Here is an 18,561-nt window from a genome sequence, read left to right on the forward strand (position 1 = left end):
GTTTCTCTAAGAGATCTCTTCAGTCAGAAGAGTCTCTAAATTATATGTGCTTTGTTTTGAACATCCTTATCTATTACTAGAGAGAGTTCAGCAACCATGTTTTGCCTCCTTACTCTCTTATCCCAAGCTCTTGCTTGGTTACTGCGTCTAATTTTCAATATCTCATTAAGGGTTTGTGGTGAGTTGGGCCTCTCAGCAATTGATTCCAACTGGTTATATTTTGGGACAACAGTACTCCACCTGACACTGGGCCAGGAAAATGGTTTACTGTTACTATTACAATTAGTTTCCATTTTTTCATTTATTTCTTTCATTACTGCTACCCAGTACTGCTGCCATATATTGCTGCAGACACGGGCACACTCCTGAGCTTACATCCATCATTTTCAATAAAGGATAACAAAAAAATAAAGATATTTTGATAATAGAAGTAAATTGGAAAGTTGTTTAAAATTGTATGTTCTCTCTGAATCATGAAAAAATGGGTGGGTTTTGTGTCCCTTTAAAACAGAGGCAATACCTTCATGCAGCTACATGGTCTCCTACCTTTACTACATTCTACCATCTTTATGTTGTGAGTTTTCCAGGCTGCAGTGTCTAGAAATGAGGTGACTGCCTTTCCCAAAAATGTTATCCCACCTTCATTACTTGTGGAATCCACAGTTTAGTTCCCAAAAGTAATGGACTTGTAGACTCTCACCACCATACGAAAGAAAACTAAATGAATGCAAACCTCATAAATGAATTTCTTTCCATGTGGTGAGAGTCCATGAGGCCCACCTTATTTATTTTAATTGTTACATTTTCTGGCGGCACCTCATTCCCCTGCTCTGTCCGTTCCTCCCTTTTTACTGCTCCTTACTTGGCTATACATAAGACTGGTTGTCAGTAAGGTGGAAGGGATACAATACTCTTGGAGTTTTTGGGAATCTTTGCCTCCCCCTAGTGGCTAGGAGTTAAATCCAGAAGTAATGGACTCTCACCACCTCAAAAGAAATTGATTTATCAGGTAAAGCATAAATGTTGTTTTCTCTTGTAAGATGTATCGAGTCCACGGATTCATCCTTTACTTGTGGGATATTCTCCTTCCCAACAGGAAGTGGCAAAGAGAGCACACAGCAGAGCTGTCCATACAGCTCCACCCCCCAGTCATTCTCTTTGCCGGCTCTAAGCAATCGGAAGGGTAAAGTTAATGTGGTAGAAAAATTGTAGTTTTTATTTTCAACAAGCAAGATTTTTTTACTTTAAATGGTACCGGTGTGTACTTTTTACTCTCTAGCAGAAAGGAGATGAAGATTTCTGCAGGGAGGAAGATGATTTTAGCATGTTGTAACTAAAATCCACTGCTGTTCCCACACAGGACTGAGGAGTACAAGAAAACTTCAGTTGGGGGAAACGGTTTGCAGGTTAGGCTGCAATAAGGTATGTTCAGTCTTTTTTCTTCTAGACAAGACTGTGATGATGCTAGAGAAGACTGATAATATCCCCATGAGGGAAGGGTAAGCTGTATTCAGAGACTAAGTATGGAATTTCAAGCTTACATAACAGGGCTAGTTGGGTTTCTTTCAGGGGTTGTTACCCACATGGCTAATATTAAAACACTTTGGAGTGTTTCTTTAGGCCTCACAAGCACCGTAGTGAGGTGGGAGGGGCCTAATTTTGCGCCTCTGTTGCGCAGTTATATTTGACTAGAAGTTCAGGCTGTTTCACATGGAGGGTCCTGCTGCAGTTTGAGGGCCTATAATAAGCTTTTTCCCCACAAATCTGGTTCCTAAGGGAAGGTAGGGCCACAGCAGAGCTGTGGCAAGGTGCTGAACGTTTTTTAACCGTTTTTTTGGCTTACTGTCGATCCGGTTTGGGCATTAAGGGGTTAATCGTTTTTATTGCTAGTGGTGCAATCTTACTAATGCTTTAGGTACATACTGTAAAAATTTCGAAAAGTTTGCTGCATTTTTCACTGTTTTGCAAAATTGTGTGCCTTTTTTATCTCTTAAAGGCACAGTAACGTTTTTTTCAAAGTGTGTTTTTACTTGATTAAAGTGATTTCCAAGCCTGCTGGTTTTACTACTAGTCTGTTTAAACATGTCTGACACCAAGGAAAATCCTTGTTCAATGTGTTTAGAAGCCATGGTGGAACCCCCTCTCAGAATGTGTCCCACTTGTACTGATATGTCTATACACTTTAAAGATCATATTGTTACACTTAAAAATGTGGCCCAAGACGATTCTCAGACAGAAGATAACGAGGTTAGCCCGTCAACCTCTCCCCAAGTGTCACAACCAGTTACGCCGGCTCAAACGACGCCTAGCACCTCTAGTGCGTCTAACTCTTTTACCCAGCAAGATTTGGCGGCAGTTATGAATAATACCCTCTCAGTGTTCTTATCTAAACTGCCCGTGTTACCTGCAAAGCGTGATAGCTCTGTTTAAAGAACAGATAATGAGCATTCTGACGCTTTAGTAGCTGTATCTGATATACCCTCACAAAGCTCTGAAGTTGGGGTGAGGGATGGGCTGTCTGAGGGAGATATTTCCGATTCAGGAAAGGTTTCTCCTCAGACAGATTCAGATATATTGGCTTTTAAATTTAAACTAGAACACCTCCGCTTATTGCTCAGGGAGGTATTAGTTACTCTGGATGACTGCGACCCTATGGTGGTTCCAGAGAAATTGTGTAAAATGGACAAGTACCTGGAAGTTCCTGTTTACACTGATGTGTTCCCGGTCCATAAGAGGATTGCGGATAGCGTTACTAGGGAGTGGGATAGACCAGGTATTCCCTTCGTTCCCCCTCCTGTTTTTAAGAAAATGTTCCCCATATCTGACCCCATGTGGGACTCGTGGCAGACGGTCCCTAAGGTGGAGGGGCTATTTCTTCACTTGCTAAACGCACAACCATACCAATTGAAGACAGTTGTGCTTTCAAAGACCCTATGGATAAAAAATTAGAGGGTTTGCTTAAGAAAATTTTTGTTCAACAAGGTTTTCTTCTCCAACCTATTGCGTGCATTGTTCCTGTAACGACTGCAGCTGCTTTCTGGTTCGAGGCGCTGGAAGATGCACTCCAGACGGAGACCTCATATGAGGACATTATGAACAGATTTGTAAGGCAGCGACTTGGTCTTTGCTGCATACTTTTTCCAAATTTTACAAATTCGATACTTTTGCTTCTTCGGAGGCTATTTTTGGGAGAAAGGTTTTACAAGCAGTGGTGTCTTCCGTTTAAGGTACCTGTCTTGTTCCCTCCCTTCATCCGTGTCCTAAAGCTTTGGTATTGGTATCCCACAAGTAAAGGCTGAATCCGTGGACTCGATACATCTTACAAGAGAAAACAGAATTTATGCTTACCTGATAAATTACTTTCTCTTGTGATGTATCGAGTCCACGGCCCGCCCTGGCTATTAAGTTAGGTAGTTTTTTTTGTTAAACTACAGTCACCACTGCACCCTTTGGTTTCTCCTTTTTCTTCCTAACCTTCGGTCGAATGACTGGGGGGTGGATCTGGAGGGGGAGCTATATGGACAGCTCTGCTGTGTGCTCTCTTTGCCACTTCCTGTTGGGAAGGAGAATATCCCACAAGTAAAGGATGAATCCGTGGACTCGATACATCACAAGAGAAAGTAATTTATCAGGTAAGCATAAATTCTGTTTTTTTTACTGTATTTCTTCTTTTAACAAGATACTTTCTTTCTACTTAGTAACAAAGCCCATCGACCGTTTTTACCAAGTGGGATCTCCAATTATGTCCGGAGGTTTCGGTACTGTTTTCTCTGGTGAAAGAAAATCTGACAATTTTCCTGTAAGTAAACAACACATTTAACGCTGATCTAGATGCACTGGCTGAGTGTTCGCCTTTATTGCACGACTCACAAAATGTTACAAAGTATCTAGAATGACTGAATTTGTCTTTGGCTCCTACCTTATTTACTAACTTGTGTATTGAAAATGCAAATTCTTTATGTTTTCTGTAGTACCATTGGGTTATTTCATTGTAATATTATTACAGGTGGCAGTTAAATATGTGCCAAAGGATCGGGTTGAAAGAATGAAGTTTGTGGTAAGCTCCTTCACATCCACCCGTTCTGTTTATACTGAATGCTCCTGTTTTACAAGCAGTCAAAATGTATTTTCTTAACAGATCCACAGATCTCAAAACAAACGGATGTTTAGGGAATGGTATCGTCAATAGCCTTAAAACCACCTGGCTATGGTTCACCCAAGCAATCTCTGCAACGTATGCGTACAACTTTAAACTTTAAGTATCACAGTCTCAAAGGCACTCTTACCGCCTTGGTGTATTAGCTCACTTCAATACCTGCTGTTCTCACCCGCAGGTCTCCGGAATAACAGCTTCACACTCACCGGGAATCTTCGCACTGCTAGCTTAGCGTCTGACGTCACCGGTTACTATCAGCTGTGTAATGTAAGTATGTGGAAATCGTATTATACTTGCGCAAGTAATTTCCTTTTCAGCAGCCCTCAAACCGTCCACTCTGCTCTTAGTACTCAGTACGCAGAGGTTTCTCGGGCTCAAACTTTATCCTTCGTTCATAACAGTTGCATCTAACGAAGGATAAAGTTTGAGCCCGAGAAACCTCTGCGTACTGAGTACTAAGAGCAGAGTGGACGGTTTGAGGGCTGCTGAAAAGGAAATTACTTGCGCAAGTATAATACGATTTCCACATACTTACACTACACAGCTGATGGTAACCGATGACGTCAGACGCTAAGCTAGCAGCGCGAAGATTCCCGGTGAGTGTGAAGCTATTATTCCGGAGACCTGCGGGTGAGAACAGCAGGTATTGAAGTGAGCTAATACACCAAGGCGGTAAGAGTGCCTTTGAGACTGTGATACTTAAAGTTTAAAGTTGTATGCATATGTTGCAGAGATTGCTTGGGTGAACCGTAGCCAGGTGGTTTTAAGGCTATTGACGATACCATTCCCTAAACATCCGTTTGTTTTGAGATCTGTGGATCTGTTAAGAAAATACATTTTGACTGCTTGTAAAAAAGATTCCTAAGAATGTGAAAAGACTCTTAAGGGATACAAATCCACAATCAGAAAAACCAACCATTTGCCGTTGCCAATTGCTAACTCCTCGAGTCAATTATTGTAGCCATCTTTTGAAACAATTTATTTACTTATATCATATATTTTTATGTTTTTATATTGCATATTTATTGTTATGATTGTATAGCAACATTGTAGAAAGCTTATAATTGTATTGTGAACAGATAGGACTGACTGTTTTTCCGGCTTATACATTTGATAGTTTTTCTGAATGGAAGTGTGACCGTGGTTTGTTGAATGATTTTATTGTGTCTAGCATTTTATGTGTCTAGCATTTTAGAATATTGGAATAAAAACCATTATTTACCCTATGGTATACAGATTATTTTGTGTTTTTAGAGCCATAAATTATAAAATTATGTTTTTGTTTCCTTTCTAACTGAACATCTGTAGTTTCCAAAGAAATTGTAAAAAAACGAACGGCTAGATTTAGAGTTTGGCGGCCAAAGGGGTGTGTTAGCTACGCGTGCTTTTTTTCTCCCGCACCTTTTAAATACCGCTGGTATTTAGAGTTCACAGAATGGCTGGGTTTTCAGTGCGTTAGGCTCCAAAAAGGGAGCGTAGAGCATAATTTAACGCCACTGCAACTCTAGATACCAGCGGTGCTTACGGACGCGGCCAGCTTCAAAAACGTGCTCGTGCACGATATCCCCATAGAAAACAATGGGGCAGTTTGAGCTGAAAAAAAAAACCTAACACCTGCAAAAAAGCAGCGTTCAGCTCTTAACTCAGCCCCATTGTTTTCTATGGGGAAACACTTCCTACGTCTGCACCTAACACTCTAACATGTACCCCGAGTCTAAACACCCCTAACCTTACACTTATTAACCCCTAATCTGCCGCCCCCGCTATCGCTGACACCTGCATATTTTTTTTAACCCCTAATCTGCCGCTCCGTATACCGCCGCTACCTACATTATCCCTATGTACCCCTAATCTGCTGCCCCTAACACCGCCGACCCCTATATTATATTTATTAACCCCTAATCTGCCCCCCACAACGTCGCTGCCAGCTACCTACAATAATTAATCCCTAATCTGCCGATCGGAGCTCACCGCTACTATAATAAATGTATTAACCCCTAAAGCTAAGTCTAACCCTAACACTAACACCCCCCTAAGTTAAATATAATTTTTATCTAACGAAATAAATTAACTCTTATTAAATAAATTATTCCTATTTAAATCTAAATACTTACCTGTAAAATAAACCCTAATATAGCTACAATATAAATTATAATTATATTGTAGCTATTTTAGGATTAATATTTATTTTACAGGCAACTTTGTATTTATTTTAACCAGGTACAATAGCTATTAAATAGTTAAGAACTATTTAATAGCTACCTAGTTAAAATAATTACAAAATTACCTGTAAAATAAATCCTAACCTAAGTTACAATTAAACCTAACACTACACTATCAATAAATAAATTAAATAAACTACCTACAATTATCTACAATTAAACCTAACACTACACTATCAATAAATAAATTAAATACAATTCCTACAAATAAATACAATTAAATAAACTAACTAAAGTACAAAAAATAAAAAAGAACTAAGTTACAAAAAATAAAAAAATATTTACAAACATAAGAAAAAAATTACAACAATTTTAAACTAATTACACCTACTCTAAGCCCCCTAATAAAATAACAAAGACCCCCAAAATAAAAAAAATGCCCTACCCTATTCTAAATTACAAAAGTTCAAAGCTCTTTTACCTTACCAGCCCTTAAAAGGTCCCTTTGCGGGGCATGCCCCAAAGAATTCAGCTCTTTTGCCTGTAAAAAAAAAACATACAATACCCCCCCCCCCCCAACATTACAACCCACCACCCACATACCCCTAATCTAACCCAAACCCCCCTTAAATAAACCTAACACTAAGCCCCTGAAGATCTTCCTACCTTGTCTTCCCCATGCCAGGTATCACTGATCGTTCCAGGCTCTGAAATCTTCATCCAAGCCCAAGCGGGGGCTGGCGATCCATAATCCGGTGGCTGAAGAGGTCCAGAAGAGGCTCCAAAGTCTTCATCCTATCCGGGAAGAAGAGGCGATCCGGACCGGCAACCATCTTGATCCAAGCGGCATCTTCTATCTTCATCCGATGACGACCGGCTCCATCTTGAAGACCTCCACCGCGGACCCATCTTCTTCTTCCGACGACTTCCCGACGAATGACGGTTCCTTTAAGGGACGTCATCCAAGATGGCGTCCCTCGAATTCCGATTGGCTGATAGGATTCTATCAGCCAATCGGAATTCGAGGGACGCCATCTTGGATGACGTCCCTTAAAGGAACCGTCATTCGGTTTTAGGACGTCGGAAGAAGAGGATGGATCCGCGCCGGAGGTCTTGAAGATGGAGCCGCTCGTCATCGGATGGAAGAAGATAGAAGATGCCGCTTGGATGAAGATGTCTTCCGGTCCAGATCTCCTCTTCTGCCCGGATAGGATGAAGACTTCTGCCGATGATGGACTTCTTCAGCCGCCGCTTGGATCAAGACTTCAGCCGGAGGATGGACGTCTTCAGCCCCCGCTTGGGCTTGGATCAAGACATCGGAGCCTGGACGGATCGGTGATACCCGGCGTGGTGAAGATAAGGTAGGAAGATCTTCAGGGGCTTAGTGTTAGGTTTATTTAAGGGGGGTTTGGGTTAGATTAGGGATATGTGGGTGGTGGGTTGTAATGTTTTTTTTCCAGGCAAAGAGCAGAATTCTTTGGGGCATGCCCCGCAAAAGGCCCTTTTAAGGGCTGGTAAGGTAGAAGAGCTTTTCTATTTTAATTTTAGAATAGGGTAGGGCATTTTTTTATTTTGGGGGGCTTTGTTATTTTATTAGGGGGCTTAGAGTAGTGGTAATTAGTTTAAAATTGTTGTAATATTTTTCTAATGTTTGTAAATATTTTTTTATTTTTTGTAACAATTCTTTTTTATTTTTTGTACTTTAGTTAGTTTATTTAATTGTATTTATTTGTAGGTATTGTATTTAATTCATTTATTGATAGTGTACTGTTAGGTATAATTGTAGGTATTTTATTTAATTAATTTATTGATAGTGTAGTGTTAGGTTTAATTGTAACTTAGGTTAGGATTTATTTTACAGGTAATTTTGTAATTATTTTAACTAGGTAGCTATTAAATAGTTCTTAACTATTTAATAGCTATTGTACCTGGTTAAAATAAATACAAAGTTGCCTGTAAAATAAATATTAATCCTAAAATAGCTACAATATAATTATAATTTATTTTGTAGCTATATTAGGATTTATTTTACAGGTAAGTATTTAGCTTTAAATAGGAATAATTTATTTAATAAGAGTTAATTTATTTCGTTAGATTTAAATTATATTTAACTTAGGGGGGTGTTAGGGTTAGGGTTAGACTTAGCTTTAGGGGTTAATACATTTATTAGAGTAGCGGCGAGGTCCGGTCGGCAGATTAGGGGTTAATAATTGTAGGTAGGTGGAGGCGACGTTGGGGGTGGCCGATTAGGGGTTAATAAATACAGGGAGTGCAGAATTATTAGGCAAGTTGTATTTTTGAGGATTAATTTTATTATTGAACAACAACCATGTTCTCAATGAACCCAAAAAAACTCATTAATATCAAAGCTGAATAGTTTTGGAAGTATTTTTAGTTTGTTTTTAGTTATAGCTATTTTAGGGAGATATCTGTGTGTGCAGGTGACTATTACTGTGCATAATTATTAGGCAACATAACAAAAAACAAATATATACCCATTTCAATTATTTATTTTTACCAGTGAAACCAATATAACATCTCAACATTCACAAATATACATTTCTGACATTCAAAAACAAAACAAAAACAAATCAGTGACCAATATAGCCACCTTTCTTTGCAAGGACACTCAAAAGCCTGCCATCCATGGATTCTGTCAGTGTTTTGATCTGTTCACCATCAACATTGCGTGCAGCAGCAACCACAGCCTCCCAGACACTGTTCAGAGAGGTGTACTGTTTTCCCTCCTTGTAAATCTCACATTTGATGATGGACCACAGGTTTTCAATGGGGTTCAGATCAGGTGAACAAGGAGGCCATGTCATTAGATTTTCTTCTTTTATACCCTTTCTTGCCAGCCACGCTGTGGAGTACTTGGACGCGTGTGATGGAGCATTGTCCTGCATGAAAATCATGTTTTTCTTGAAGGATGCAGACTTCTTCCTGTACCACTGCTTGAAGAAGGTGTCTTCCAGAAACTGGCAGTAGGACTGGGAGTTGAGCTTGACTCCATCCTCAACCCGAAAAGGCCCCACAAGCTCATCTTTGATGATACCAGCCCAAACCATTACTCCACCTTCACCTTGCTGGCTTCTGAGTCGGACTGGAGCTCTCTGCCCTTTACCAATCCAGCCACGGGCCCATCCATCTGGCCCATCAAGACTCACTCTCATTTCATCAGTCCATAAAACCTTAGAAAAATCAGTCTTGAGATATTTCTTGGCCCAGTCTTGACGTTTCAGCTTGTGTGTCTTGTTCAGTGGTGGTCGTCTTTCAGCCTTTCTTACCTTGGCCATGTCTCTGAGTATTGCACACCTTGTGCTTTTGGGCACTCCAGTGATATTGCAGCTCTGAAATATGGCCAAACTGGTGGCAAGTGGCATCTTGGCAGCTGCACGCTTGACTTTTCTCAGTTCATGGGCAGTTATTTTGCGCCTTGGTTTTTCCACACGCTTCTTGCGACCCTGTTGACTATTTTGAATGAAACGCTTGATTGTTCGATGATCACGCTTCAGAAGCTTTGCAATTTTAAGAGTGCTGCATCCCTCTGCAAGATATCTCACTATTTTTGACTTTTCTGAGCCTGTCAAGTCCTTCTTTTGACCCATTTTGCCAAAGGAAAGGAAGTTGCCTAATAATTATGCACACCTGATATAGGGTGTTGATGTCATTAGACCACACCCCTTCTCATTACAGAGATGCACATCACCTAATATGCTTAATTGGTAGTAGGCTTTCGAGCCTATACAGCTTGGAGTAAGACAACATGCATAAAGAGGATGATGTGGTCAAAATACTCATTTGCCTAATAATTCTGCACTCCCTGTATAATGTAGGGGTCGGCGGTGTTAGGGGCAGCAGATTAGGGGTACATAGGGATAATGTAGGTAGCGGCGGTGTACGGATCGGCAGATTATGGGTTAAAAAAATATGCAGGAGTCAGCGATAGCGGGGGCGGCAGATTAGGGGTTAATAAGTGTAAGGTTAGGGGTGTTTAGACTCGGGGTTCATGTTAGGGTGTTAGGTGTAGACTTAGAAATATTTTCCCATAGGAAACAATGGGGCTGCGTTAGGAGCTGAACGCTGCTTTTGGCAGTGGCGGTAAATTATGCTCTACGCTCCCTTTTTGGAGCCTAACGCAGCCCTTCTGTGAACTCTAAATACCAGCGATATTTAAAAGGTGCGGGGGGAAAAAAGCCAGCGTTAGCTACGCGGGTCGTTACCGACAAAACTCTTAATCTAGCCGTAAGATCAGGCTCAAATTTAATCTGTTTAATCTTTGTTTGCTGTTAATTATTGGTACAGTAAACATTATTTGATGTTTTTGTGATTATCTATTTCTTTTTATTATGGAGCACCCCTCCCCCGTTATGGAGCACACTGGAACTGTCATCACTTCTCTTCATTTAGAATTTAGATTGTTTAGATGGTAAGATCCACAGATCACTTGTTCCCCCAAACAAAGCATGTGTTTTGCAAGCATATTCATAGTACTTCCCCAGCTCAGTTTTGCTTTTCTTCTGTGGATCACATTATGCATTCTAACCAAACAATTGCTGTTTTTTCCTCTAAGGAAATCTGTCCTCCCTCTATGTCTACTGTACAAGGGAGTTCAACAGATTTTGCTCCAGGATTTACAGATTTGTTTTGCCTGACCTTCAACCTTATACTAAGTTAGTGCAAACGTATTTTGTCTGATCTTCAACCTATTGTTGATTTATCAGGGCTCTCTTCCAAAGAAGATTTAAACTCTTATGATCAATATTCTAATACTGATCAGGGCACATAGACTACTTTCTTCATGTTTATGATTGAACATCTTCATTCATTGTTGAGAGGTTTTAAACACTTTTTAGGTGTCCAAGACCCAGATGACCAGATGAAAAATCTATCAAACAACTTTACTTGATTTATAAACATTCTGCTATGTCTCCAGACATAGTTCATGGTCCTGAGGCCAATTCTAAAATAATTTTCAAGGAATGGTTAAAACCCAGAACTCCGTTTACTCCATTGTCTACATTTAAAAGGATGTTCTCTTTGCCAGCTTCTCATGTAGAATTTTGGTAATCCATTCCAAAGGTTGACAAAGTGATTTCCACTCAAGCCAAGTAAACTACTATTCCCTTAGAAGTTGGTACTTGTTGCAGGGATTCCATGGATAGAAAAGTATAATCCTTCCATTGAAAGACCTAGTATTGCTTGTGTAGCTGCAGCTTCTTCCCTTTAATGTGATACTTTATCAGACCAAATTCCAGGTGATATTTTGATGAAGACCTCCAGCAAATATTCTATTTATATAAAAAGGCGATTTATTAATACAAATCAGCTTATAAAAATCGGATACATCCGTTTACACCTTATATGTTCACAATTTATAACTGCACAATATATGGGTGTACAGAATAAAACATGTACAATTGATACACAATATTAAACCTGTAAAAGTGATAATTAAAATGTCTCTCCTTGATAAGTAATGTAGCGAGTTTCTCCTTTGAGTTTGAAACAGAATCGGAATCAGTGTTATTTGGCAGTCTAGGTATACACTGTATCAGTATTCCGTCTTTTACTCACTGTGAATCCCAAAAAAAGTCAGTTTGTCTTTTGTTATACGGTTTGGTCACGTGGCCAGTTTTGACCAATTAGAGATCTTTCTTTTCCTCCAATACGATCGATGTGTATAGATTTGAATCTTTGATTAAATCCTATACAATTGATAGAATATAAGAACGAACTAGCGTTTTTTTAGCCAAAGATTATCCATGCAGTGTTACTGATCTTGATAGTAGCTGGGAATTATACTTGGGAATATCTCGTCAGTATATACTTGAGATATAAAGTACCCAGTAAATCAGTTTACCTGCCAGATTATTAGCTAAACGTTAGTATTTGTTCTTTTAACAGTAGGAATTTGTTCTTTGACGAATGATTATTATATAGCTTCATATCTGTCTGTTGTTTAGAGCTATAAATTATACCTAGTATAACATATGATGATTGCTCTAGTAATAAGAGTAAAAACGACTTATCTAAGTAATATAAACATAAACAAGTGTATATGGTCAGGTTAGTATAACATACACGCAACAGTAGTGGTATTTTTTTTAGAAGTAATAATAGATATTTTTGGAGTCAACAAATATATTAGGCAACATATAAGTTTTTAAAGATTCATAATAAGTGAGTCGGGAGCGATGGTCATATGAGTCCCTTAGATAATCAGATAACACATGTTCCTAGTAAGGAACTCTGAATGGATGTCCTTGACCATAGCATGTTAAACTAGCGGCATTGGTACAGTTACTGTTGTTAGCAATATTAAGTTCAGTGTGGAGCATTGCTGTCATTCTCGATATCTAGCTTGTAGTGGATGGAGAAATGTAAGTCACTGCAGGGGCTAGCTAATGCTTCTCTACCTGTAGTTGGTAGCCAACTATTAAGAATAGCAGTCTATCAGCCAACTCCTCTCTTGCAGGTCAGGTCGCCAGCATCCTATTGTGACCTTGCCTTGCATTGCGCTTTATATTAGCTGCATCCGAAGCACTCTACAGCCAAAAAGCTATCCGGCCAAGCTTTAAAGACAGCTGCAAAATAGTATCCTCCAATAGAGGTGTGTCTTTGGCAAAAGCTCTGATCCGGTGGTAGAGTCCCACATCCTTCGTCTCAGTAGACCGGTCTCCAGCCTCTATGTTTTTTTGTGCATCGTTCAGCTCAGATATGTAGGTGCGGTAGCCTTCAAGGGCAGGAAGTAGAGTTTTGTGATTTGTTGCTGGCAGTAATCCGGTCAAGGCATATTTAGCGGCCTTGTGGTTTGGTGAATCAAGCCTATCTCCCGTGTTGTAGCTATCACTCATTACTTCACTGATTATTAGCTTACAGCATGCAGCTTTCGGGTTCTTAACAGTGTGCTCTAAATTTTCTTTGTCCCCAGATATAGTGCCACATACCTCAAGGAGCCGCAATTCAAAATTGTTGAGATGATCTGTCCAAGGTTTCAATATCTATTCAAAGAAATATATGTAGTAGACCGAGCGCTAGTAATAGGATGCCTTAAGCTCACTGACAAGAGCCCCCTAGTGGGCTTGGGAAAAAGACTAACTAAAATGAATGAGTGAGCGCTAACAGCTTAAAAGGCTAAGTCATCAGTTGGGTGAGACAGATAAAAATCAGTTTAATACAAGGATATAAAACAATCTAGATAATACAATGATTCTGTCAAATCAATTTAAAACCTACATGGATCCATGGGGGACATATAAAAACATAAATAAAAAATACAATGTGCGTTCAATACTGTATAAAAGAATGAATAATCACAGCATAATACAAACAAGTCTCACAGTAAATTGATAATACTTGTGTGCCGATTGAGACCTAGTATGTGGTCACAAATCCATCAATCATCTCTAAATGGGAGGTTATCACATGAGTAATTATAATAAACATAAACAAGTGATACAACGTGTATAAAATATGCGCAAATAATGTGATAAAAATGATAAGTCAAGGGGGGGCGGAGCGAGCCAGCCAGGGAAATGGCCGCGGCTTGAGTGTGCTCCTGAGCCCTTTCTGACTGAGCAACGTTTTTCTCTCATAACCGGGGGAAAAGTTTGGCCCAAAAGTGCTGTCCAGCACTATAATAGAGAGGTGTATCAAATGTGAAGCCAAAATTCTACCGGTGCTATACTCCACAGCAGACGACACGCCGCGCAACGGAACAGGCCTAAGCGCATCAGAGCCCAGCTGCAGCCTTTGCCGCCACACACAATCACATCCGACTACAACGAGGAGACAGGCTGCGGGTAAGAGATCCGGATTAATCCTATAACGGACATTTACTTACTTGCCCCGGCATGGTCACCTATATGAGAGGCGTGGTGGCCCTATAATCCATAACGCAACTTACACGCACAGAGCGGAGGCCCAAATATAACGGGGACTAAATTTAATCTCTTGGGACAAGATTCATTCAAAGGGAGAGAGGAGAGTATTAGAAAAATCCCTCAATGTAGCGGCAAGGTTTCCTAAAGTTTCCCCTAGAATACACAGCTTAACAGGGCCAAAGAGGCTTGAAATGACGCAGCACCACAAAATGTAAGCACGCTGTTCAGCTCCACTTGATTTTATACTTGGGTTCTAACATGTCATGCAAACATAATCGCTCCTAAAATACCTGTATATGCATGTTTATGGTGCTAACACATTCTAATCTACTGTACTGCCTCAAAATAATTGAAGTCACACTTGGCTGCAAGACAGGAAGCACGCTTTACAGCTTTTCATATGGAGGTGACTCTCTTTATAATCATAGCAGTTTTTTCAGGCCACATCTGTAGCTGATTCTACAAGCTTTGCTCAAAACATACAACAATCATCTGACCTCTATCAGGCAATATCTATCACAAAGGGTACGCTTAAACAGTGTCTTTGTTTCTATTCAGGGTAAACATGTCTACCAAAAAATCTAATAAAAAAGGTGCGACACAAAAGCAGAGGAGCCATGTGACCCCCTCAGTTAACGCTTTTTTAAAGCAGCGGAGGCCAAATCTACAAACCTCAATCCCGCTGAGGATCAGGATTCTGCCGCAGCTTTCTATTCCTCAGATTCGGATTCTGAAACCACAGCTGACTCTATTACAGTACCCAAAGCCCTGTTCGACTCGAAAAAGGATTTTTCTGCCCTGGTGTTACAGGTCAAGCAGTGTATCAAAGAGGAAATAAGTGAGCTAAAGAAAGAAATTTCGGATATAGGGCACAGAGTGGAGGCAGCTGAAAATACACTGGACGCTCACTCTTCAGCAATCTCGGACTTACATACTACTATCCACAAACAAAATGACACCATACTAGGCCTGGAAGACAAAATAGATGACGCTGAAAATCGGAACAGAAGACACAATATCAGAATCAGAGGCGTCCCTGAATCCATCCCTCCCTCTGGCCTAGAGCAATACTTACAAGACCTGTTCAACTCACTGAAACAAACAGAGTCACCCATAAAAATTGATATTGACAGGGCCCATAGGGCTCTACGACCAAAGCCTTTAGATTCGCAACCACCCAGGGATATAATTGTGCGAGTCACAAACTTCCAAGTTAAAGAAGAACTTATGAAGCTAGCTCGCGACCAGCAACCTGTCAAATATGAAAATGCTGATCTTCAATTTTTCACAGACTTATCACAGAGAACTCTCCTCAAAAGAAGGGAACTCAAACCCTTCACCGCACTTCTCAGGAAGTCTAACATCCCATATCGATGGGGGTTCCCTTTTCAATTATTCATACCCTGGCAAGGAAAGAGATTCATATGCACCAACCCAGGAGATGTCAGCCAGATTTGCAAGGCTCTGGACATTATCCCTCCAGAGATAGAGAAGTTGCAGGACACACAGGAGCAACACAATCTGAGGCCCAGCAACAACTCCCTCCCACAGAGGCAAGAATGGCAGCAGGTGCAACAAAGAAAAACACGCAAAATGAATGTGGGCAGCCAAAACTCCTCACTAGAAAGAGCAAGTCCATGAGCCATTCAGGCTGTATCCTTTTTTCTGCTTTTCCTATGTTATAGTATTGTGTACAGGTCAAAGCTAATACTCCCTTTTTAAGGGATAATCGTCACAGGACTGTCACGAGATAGCTGACGATCCAGGACAACCAAGTTAATACTGTTATGCCTACATTAGGTTGTTTAGAGTTTAGAGATTTTTGTTCTCCAATTAGCCTTATAAGAAAGTTGTTATATGTTTACATGTGTTTATCACCTTCTCACTTTCAGGGGCCTATCGGCCATTTCAACATTTAGACCTTGCTGTTCAACCTTTAACATGCAGCCTAGTAGTTAATTTCAGGAGGTTGTATTATCATATTGTTGTAAGTCTAATGTTGTGACATATATGTTCTCAGTCAGATGGGAGATAAATTCTCCTTTAGGTAAAATGATGTATTCTACCCTTTCACCTAGGAAAGGGGTAAAATGTTATTATATTTGTTTGTTAATTCTTTTTTATTTCTTGTTTTCTTATTTCTTTGTTATCGAGATTGCAATGGACCATTGGCGTATACAAGTGCACTCGGAGTGGGGAGGTGGGCAGAGCATGGAGGTAATGTCTAGTTATGGCACCCTTAAGTCTAAATATGGTTACTCCACATAAAACACTAGATCAGACCCTCACTATCTTAACCCAAAATGCGAAAGGGCTGAACTGTCCAAACAAACGTAGGATGGCATTGCTAGATTTATCTAGGAAGGGAGGTCATATCCTGATGCTCCAGGAGACACATTTTAAAACCAAACACATACCTAAGTTTTTCTCATCTAACTACCCGCAACATTTTCATAGTACCCACCCCACTAAGAAAATCAATGGGGTAAGCATTTTAATCCATAAGTCAATTGCTTTTAGCAAACTTCACGTAGAGCATGATAAAGAGGGCAGGTACTTATGCGTGACGGTCCTCCTTTATGGCAAGCCCATCACCTTGGTAAACTTATATGCACCTAACAGATTCCAAAGCAAATTTATCCATACTATCACCAATTCCATTCTAGCACAAACCAAAGGCTCTCTGTTTATAGCAGGAGACCTAAATGTTCCCCTAGACCCCCACATTGATTGCTCCAACCCATGTACCAGACAAAAAATCCCGCGTATGCAAAACATATGGAAAAACCTTAAACTGTTAGGGGTTCACGACACCTGGAGATACATAAATCCCCTGAAGTCAGATTTCATTTTTTCTCATCCCCAAATAAATGCTACTCTAGGCTGGATTACATTTTCATCGATCATCTCTCTCTATCTTTCTTGAAAACAGCTGAGATTAGGCACACTACATGGTCAGATCATTCACTGGTCTCATGTGACATAGCCTGGCCCTCAGCCCCACTTAGGCCCTATCAATGGAGGCTAGATGAGTCACTTCTCAAGGGGAAACAGCAAGTAAAACGCTTAGCCAAACTCATTAAATCCTATTTCACCATAAATAACACTCCGGATATATCCTATCCCATATTATGGGAAGCACATAAAAGCACAATAAGAGGAGAACTCATCAAAGTCAAAGCTTATTTGAAAAAAAAAAAGGAGAGAGGAGTTTTCCTCTTTAGCTAAAGAAATTGCAGATTTAGATTACCTCCACAAACAATCCCCAGAAAACACTGAAATTATGGTCGACCTAACCTGTAAGCGTGACCAATTAAATAAACTCCTGCACATAGATTCTCAGAGACAACTATTGTCTTTCCAGCAAACATTCTACAGAGAGGGTAATAAGGCAGGGAAATGGCTTGCAAGAGCCTTAAAACACAGACAACAAAAGACATATATACACTCAATAAAAAACAAATCGGGGAAGCACCTTGAGGACACCCATAAAATTGCTGAAGCATTCCAATCTTTCTATCATAAGTTATACAACCTATTCCCAGACAGGACAGCCATGTCTCATAACCAAGTATGTCACCAATATCTCTCTAGCATACAACTACCCCAGCTAAGTGAAGAGCAAAGAGAATCCCTGGATAAACCAATTTCGTCTAAAGAGGTGCTGGATGCAATTCATACCCTAAAACCTAATAAAGCACCGGGCCCGGACGGGTTTTCAGGTCTATACTATAAAACCTTTTCAAAATACTTGGTCCCACATTTAACCTCTTTATTTAACCAGATAGCAGACGGCTCCACATTCCCTGACACCATGCTACAAGCACATATCTCAGTACTAGAGAAACCAGGCAAGGTGCCTGATAACCCTGCCAATTTCAGACCTATCTCCCTCCTTAACACTGATTTAAAACTGTATGCTAAAATTCTGGCCACGCGCATAAACCAAATTCTCCCACAAATCATTCATCAGGATCAATCAGGTTTTGTGCCCAATAGAGAGGCTAAAGACAACACCGTGAAAGTGCTTAACCTTATAGAATTTGTATCTAAGACCGAAACACCAGCCCTTTTTTTGTCCACTGACGCCGAGAAGGCATTTGACAGACTTGACTGGACTTACTTACAGACGACTTTAGGACGTTTTAATTTCCCAAATCAATTCATTCAAAAAATTATGGCCCTCTACACTAATCCCACAGCGCAGGTCAGGGTAAATGGGACTCTCTCTGAAACTTTTGAAATAAGAAACGGGTCAAGGCAAGGCTGTCCCCTTTCCCCGCTGCTTTTTATAATATCCCTAGAGCCCCTTGCAATTAGAATTAGGGAGAACTTGCTTATTAAAGGAATAACAGTA

At 40.2% G+C, this 18,561-nt stretch overlaps 1 protein-coding gene across 1 annotated transcript in view; it reads left to right on the forward strand.

Moving 5' to 3' along the window:
- The window catches only part of LOC128636444 (serine/threonine-protein kinase pim-1-like), a 160,307-nt gene that overhangs the window by 9,148 nt on the left and 132,598 nt on the right, over positions 1-18,561 (forward strand). The window contains exons 2-3 of the mRNA XM_053689458.1: positions 3,699-3,799; positions 4,007-4,057. Coding sequence (XP_053545433.1) covers positions 3,699-3,799; positions 4,007-4,057 — 152 coding nt within the window. The remainder of the gene's footprint in view (positions 1-3,698; positions 3,800-4,006; positions 4,058-18,561) is intronic.

This window comes from Bombina bombina, chromosome 7 (genome assembly GCF_027579735.1).
Source record: "Bombina bombina isolate aBomBom1 chromosome 7, aBomBom1.pri, whole genome shotgun sequence".
Lineage (NCBI taxonomy): Eukaryota > Metazoa > Chordata > Amphibia > Anura > Bombinatoridae > Bombina > Bombina bombina.